Consider the following 6,947-nt stretch of genomic DNA (forward strand, 5'->3'; position numbering starts at 1 on the left):
CAATAATGAAACCTCTGATGGGATTTAGCAATGACAGAGAATGGTTCCAGGAGGGTAATTAAAATTGGAAGATGTCCACCAAGATTCATTATTGATTGTAAAAGAGATCTGTTAAGTTCCTAAACGGTCCTTCGAGGGATTCCATCTAGGTCCTTGAGAAAAAGCCTCCCTGCTGGCACCATCAGTATCTGGCATGGAATATGGCTCTTTGCACTGCAGAGTTGTGGAGTGGTACAACCTGACTCTGGGGAGGGCAGCCCTGGATTTGAATTCAAGCTGTACTCCTGACCAGCTACGTGATCTCTGGCAAGTCATTTACTTATGCCTTGGTTTTCTCATCAGTGAAGCAGGAATAGCAGAACATACTTCATGTCCCTGCAGTTGCTGTGAAATGAATGAGGAAATTAGGATAACGCTTGTAGGAGTGTTTAGGACATTCTATGTGCTCAGTAAATGGCAGCCATTGGTATCAGTTTAATTCAACAAACTTTCCTGAGAGCTTGTTACATACCCTGTACTACCCTGTACACATACCCTGTACAGCCCTGGTGAGATACAGGAGAAATTCTCCCAGGAGTCCATTTCCTCCTTGGAAAGCCTTTGTCCAAAAAGGGATAGAAGAGAGGGCCATAGGAGAAAGAGCTTACAATTTTACAGAGCCTGGACAATGTATCAGCCAAGAGCATAGATTGAGGGACCATTTTCTGTGTGGTAGACATAATAATGCCCTTCCCTGACAAAGATGACCATATTTTAATCCTCAGAATTTGTGAATGTTATACTACATGGCAAAAGGGACTTTGCAGATATGATTAAGGTTAGAGACCTTGAGACAGGGTAATCTTACAAGCATGGAACTGTTGCCAGAAAGAGATGGGACAATGGAAGAATGTTCAGAGAAATGTAACGCAGGGACTCAACCTGCCAGAGCTAGTTTTGAAAGTGAAGGAAAGGGACTATGAACTGAGGAATGCTGGCCACCTCTATAAACTGGGGGAAGACCTCACTTGGCAGTCAATGAGAAAGTGGAGATCTTGGATCCACAACTGAAAAAGAATTGAATTCTGCCAATACCTGAATGAGCAGCAAAATTTCCCCTAGGAACCCCAGAAAGGAATGCAGCTCTGCAGATGTCTTGATTTTAGCCCAGTGAGACTTGTGTGGGACTTTTGACCTAGAGAATTTTAAGATAATGTGTATCAATATAATAAGTTAGTAAAAACTAATATACACTGGCTTGCAAATTTACAAATTGTAAGAGGCAGTATAGCTCATTAGTTAAGAACATGGTAGATTTAAAGGTCAATTTGCTTGGGATCTAATTCCAAATATGTTACTTATTGGATACATGACAAGAAGCAAGTAATTTAACTTGCAATGCCTTAATTTTTTCATCTGTTACAGGAATAATAATATAGCCACTCATATAGAGTAAAAGAATATGCTAAAATAAGACTATTACAAAGACTCAATAATAATGCAATTTGAAAACTAAGACATTTCTTTCTCACATCCTAGTCGAAGGTGAGTGTCCCACTTGGCAGTGGCAGTGGTTTTATACAAACCAGATAGGCCATGGCTCTGCCTTCATAGACAGGTGGATTCCAAGGTGGTTCTAGTTCCCCTAATAGCAGAACTCTAGGGACAGAGATGTCCCCTTAAGAAAGTGGAGTGGAAGTGCTAGCTATCCACATTCCATTGGAGGGAGCTCAACTGTTACTAGTTATTTTTTCCATAGATTCTTGGGGGCCTTGCTGTCATTCTAACACAAGTGATCATTTAAGACATATATACTAAATGTTTTCATATCTTATATCTAATCTTTAAAATCAATCATATTAGCTAAGCCTCTACCTAGTTTACGAATAAGAAATCGGGAATCTAGGCCAGGTAACTTCAAAGCCTGTACATTTACACTTAACCAAAGTCTGTCTCTCATTTAAGTGATATTAAAAAATTAAGAACCATTACAGTTTAAGAACAGAAATGATCAAGGAAAAAAATTAAAAAAAAAAAAAAACAGGAGACTAACTGGGGAGATAAATGCAGCAAACATTATTCAAGACGGAAGTCCAGGTGTTGGAGCTCTAGGACAGCTCTGCTACTGCCCACCTGACTTGAGTAAATTCATTCTCCTCTCTGGGCTTCTTTTCTTCATCTGTAGAGTGGAAGTGTGGACTAAATGTTTCTCTTTCCAGCTCTAACATTCTGTGATTCTGTTTGGAAAACAGCAACACCAAAATAAGCAGGAAAATAGTGTGATTTTAAAAATTGCCCCAGTTAGGGAAATAACAAGAGAAAGCCCCAGTGACCAAAACAAGGAAATCAGGTGAGCCTTGGGGCTGAGAAGACAAGCTGCAACCTGTTGGGTCAGTCACGCCTGCTTCTCACATTCCTTCCAAGGGCAGCCCCAGGCCTGTGAACAAAGCAATGAATGGAAGTTTTAAGGTGAAGTCCTGGAGGTGGAGACTAAGACCATGGAGACGGCTTCTGGAGAGTCCTGTCCCCAGAAGCATGCTGAGCTTCCCAACAGAAGTATGAGGGGCTTTTCCTTGGAAGAAGAGAATAAGAAAGGTGTCTCAACCTGCTTGCACACGGGATAGCAGCAACCTGGACTAGGAAACCAAAGACAAAGATTCTAAACCCTGACTTTGGCACTTGGCGGATGTGTGATGATGAGTTAGTTGCTAAGCTTCTTTGGACCTCAGTTTTCTGATATGTGAAATGAATATAATCTATGAGAGTAGAAAATTTAAGATATACAGAACTCTCATTGCCCAGATTATTTTAGACACTCTTACCAATGATCTCATTTAACCTTTGCAATAGTGGTAGGGAATTTTGTAGATTCGTTCAACAAACAATGAAACTGAGGAGAGTTAAATGGAGCAAGATGTGCCGAAGAGAGCAGAATTTGAACTCAGGTTTGTCAAAACTTGGGTTGTTTTCTGTAAGCCAATGTCTCAAAGATGATACCTGTGAAAGTGTTTTGTGAACTATTAAGTGCAAGAAAATGCAAGGCCTCATCATCCTGAATTGATGCAGAAATTTAGAAATTATCCAGAAGTGACATTCTGATGATGGAATGGGCGTTTTTTTTTTTTTTTTCCAGAGCTTTTTCCTTTATTTAGCTTCTCACTCAATCCTTAATCTGCTTATTTTGTAGGCAGTCCAACGACAGTAAAAATACTGGATAAGGAATCAAGAGACTTTACACTTAATTCTGGCTGTGCCACAGAAACAAAAATCTTGAGAAGTCATTGGTTCTTTCCTTTGAAAAATGAGGTGTTAGAAGTGTTTGCCAAGGCTCCTTCAGCTGAGACACTTCAGTGACTCAGGGAAGCCCACAGCACTGAGAGAGTGGTGTCTCCTCACTCACAATTATGGTTGGTTCCCATTCTGACCTCAGGTACTTCCATAACCCTTCCCTCTGCGGGGCAGTCAGCCCCTCTTTGCCCTCTCCCCCAGTTAAACCCTATTTGAGCCTGAGAGAAGTCAGGGAGCCTAGGAGTAGGAGCGGTTACAGACTTAGAAATCTCTGGTGATAAAGTATCCACTCAGCCAGCTGTACCCACCAGCCACACCCCCAGGTTGTGAAGGTAGCGGCTGAGAGCTACCTCCCCATAATTCTTACTGGTGTTTCAGTCTTGGAGGGTCAGGCACAGAACACAGAGTAGGGGCTGGAGGAGGAAGAAACTGAAGTCCTGCATCTAGCTATTTGCCCTTGGATATGCCAACCACTCCCTCCTTTGTTACATGCCCATTGTTGCAGCAATTTCCCAAGAATTACAGGAACTTGTTTACTTGTAGTCCACCTTACAGAGACCTTCTGGCACACTTAGCTTCACCTAAATCAATGTGAAATGAGTGAATAAGGAAATAAGCATAAAACAGGCAGGTTGCTGGTTTTTACAGATAGTAAGAAGTACACATTTTTAAAGCACATTACTAGTAAAATCTTAGGAAAACAATGTTAGTGGACATTGGCAGTGTGGGATGGGCCGTGCCTTCTATGAGTTACACACACACACATACACGGCCTGCGCATAGGGCTCACTACTGACTGACCAGCTGTTAACAATGTGGGAAAGTAAACCTCTCTCAGAGCCACACACTTTAGGATTAAGTAAATTGCCAAGGGCTAAAAGGGTATAGTACACCTACTTCCAAATAAGACAAAGATTCAAAAGAGATGCAGCTCCTGAAACCAAGGTAGTTTTCATTCTCCCCTAGAGAATTCTTGTTTAGAGATAACTCTAAGGCTGGTCCCCTTTTTCAATAGCAGCTAGTTCTAACCACCTCCCTCAGACCTATCCTCCTGCAGTTCGAGAGAGACTTCCAAATAATCTTATTTAGAAACACCAGTATTTATACCAGCCTGTTAATGCAGCTCTGGTGTTTACCAGAGTGGCAATATGAAATTTCCGCTCCTGCAAAAAAGTATTAGAATTTGAAATAAGAAATCCCAGTCGTGGGAAATTAGAGACGAAAGTGATATACACCTGAGGCAAGTTTTCACCAACTCCATCTTTCAGTTTGTGCCTTTTCCATAGTTTATTAAATTTGTGTTTTGTTTTTTTAAAAAATCACAGCAGCATTATCAAAGACAACATATGTACAAACATTTTACAAAAGAAACATTACTAATTGTAATAAGGGAGAGCTGAAGGCTAGACGCTGAGTTTCTGGGGCAGAGTCCGCCCTCAAACAGACATCTAAAATGTGTTCAGGAAGCTGAAACAGACTTCATTCTCCGTCACAAGCATATGTGGCTGGTAATACAACGATGGTCAATGAGGATACTACACCGGCCTCATCAGGAAGGCCATGATACAAGTGGAGCTAATCAAATAACTTAAACGCAAGACAGTGAAAGCGCTGTTTCCCATCTAAACGCATTTAAGCTTTCAACATCGATTGCATCACTTGCAAAGATGCTGGATTGTCATACAGACACTTGATTCTTACACATAACCCTATGCCACACTTTCCTTAACTCTTTGAGTCACGTTTCTTGTCGGACCAAAAGGGAAGGAATTTTAGAAATGCTTCTTTCAAGACAGAAGTCAGAAAGAGACGTGATCCTGAGAGCAGGATCTGTTAAACTTGATGGATTGGGAAGAGGCAGGAAATTCGGAAGAGAAATGTTTCCTTTGGGTCAAGATTCAAGAAACATGATCCACTTTGGTCTGGGACCCTGCAGAAACCCCGTACCCCACCCCGCCCCCAGCCCCGCCTGTACCTACAAACTCGGTTCCTGTCTCAACTCCCCCAGTTCCTTGATCTCCACCTTCTTGTACTTCCCCGACTTCCTTCGGTTGCTGATCACCAGGACGACCACGCCGGCGACGAGGGCCAACACGACCACCACGATGACGGCGATGAGGCCACTCGTGAGGCGCTTCATGGAGAACTTGGGGGGCTTCTCGTCCAGGTAGTAGATGAGTGTCCGCTCCACCAGCAGGGGCTCGCCACGCACGTTCAGGTCGAGGCCGTCGCGCCCCGGGAACAGCGACTCCCCCTTGGCGTCCCTCTCGAAGTAGTAGGCAGCGTCAGCGATGTCCACGTCTCCGGGGACCTTCTGCGACGCGTTCTGCCGCAGTTCGATCTGGATGGTGGGCTGCTCGTAGTGCACGGCCGCCACGACCTTGGGGGGCAGCCCGTAACGCTCGCGGAAGAGCCGCCGCAGCTGGGCGTCCAGGTCCGAGTGATCGAAGGCGCGAGAGGCCGGGCGATGGCGCAGTTCGATGAGGATGTAGTGGGTGCGCACCAGCTCGTCGCAACGCAGACTCAGGTCGCCCTTGTCCGTGCGGCGCACGCCCACCGAGTTCACGCACCAGCACACCGACGTCTGGTTGCACTGGCGGGCTTTGAAGCGGCCCTCGTGGTCGCAGTCGGGGTCGTACAGGCCGTCGTTGTCCACGAGCGCGTGCTCGCTCGGCCGCACCAGCGAGCGGCCGTGCTTGGGGGCTGTCATGCGCGCCTTGAGCAGCAGGCATTTGGAAGTCAGCGTGGAGCAGTTGATCTCGAAGCCCGAGCCGAGGGCACGGCACTGGCAGCGGCCTCCGGGGCCGTCCCGGCTGCAGATGGTCATCTTATTGGTGGGGCACGTGCAGTTGGCCTCAGCGGCAGCATGGCTAGTCACCGCCGCGAGTAGGAGCAGCGAAAGCAGCGGCAGCGACTGCAGCGCGAGACCTGGGCCCCGGGCCATGATGGGGCCAAGGAGCGCGGACCCGACGCGGGCGGACGGGGCTCTGGGGCTCTGGGGCTCTGGGGCTCTGGGGCTCTGGGGCTCTGCTGGGCTCCGGCTCCGCGGTCTGGGTCAGTTTCCAGGCGTCTGCCGCCGGCCGCTCCCTCTCGCTCTTATACTCCGCCGGACCTGCCCGGCTGGTTCCGCCGCCAACTCACCCTCTGGTATTTGGGTGACACATCCCGCACGGCCCCTCCCCCCCGTCCCCGTCCTACAGAAGGCACAGCACGCCCTGCTTGGCCCGCGATAGGATCAGGGGAGCGGAGTTTGCCCCTCCCTTCTCTGGACCGAAAGCCCGAGAGAGGAGAACCGATACTCACCTACCAGCTGCCTGTGACCCGCCCCCCACCACCACCCCCGCCCTTCTGGCCCCACCTGTGGAGGAACCCGCCCTCGGCGCAGCTTCTAGCTGAGTACCTTGGACGGAGGTCCTGGCCGCTCTCCTGGGTTGGAATTATCAGGAATTGCTTTGAAAAGTATTGCGGGACTGTCACGCTTTTGTCCCCTATCCCCTACTCCTTTTTCTTCATCTTTCCCAGCCTTTGTTCCTGCTTTAAGTTCTTTTACTTCCTCACTTCTTTTCCCAGTCCTCGTAGTAGCACACATTTTTACAGTTTACAGTTCACAAACATCCCATCCTCACCTCAGTCCTTACAGGTGATATGGTTGAGGCGTGGAGACTTAAAGTCTCCCAGCC

The 6,947-nt window shown here is 47.0% G+C and overlaps 1 protein-coding gene across 1 annotated transcript; it reads right to left on the reverse strand.

Moving 5' to 3' along the window:
* Positions 1-4,529: 4,529 nt before the first annotated feature.
* On the reverse strand, positions 4,530-6,372 carry TACSTD2 (tumor associated calcium signal transducer 2). The gene has a single exon (XM_016159891.2). The coding sequence runs from the start codon at positions 6,209-6,211 to the stop codon at positions 5,243-5,245; it is 969 nt and encodes a 322-aa protein (XP_016015377.2). The 5' UTR covers positions 6,212-6,372; the 3' UTR covers positions 4,530-5,242.
* Between the last annotated feature and the right edge of the window lie 575 nt (positions 6,373-6,947).

Source organism: Rousettus aegyptiacus, unplaced genomic scaffold (assembly GCF_014176215.1).
Source record: "Rousettus aegyptiacus isolate mRouAeg1 unplaced genomic scaffold, mRouAeg1.p scaffold_m13_p_1, whole genome shotgun sequence".
Lineage (NCBI taxonomy): Eukaryota > Metazoa > Chordata > Mammalia > Chiroptera > Pteropodidae > Rousettus > Rousettus aegyptiacus.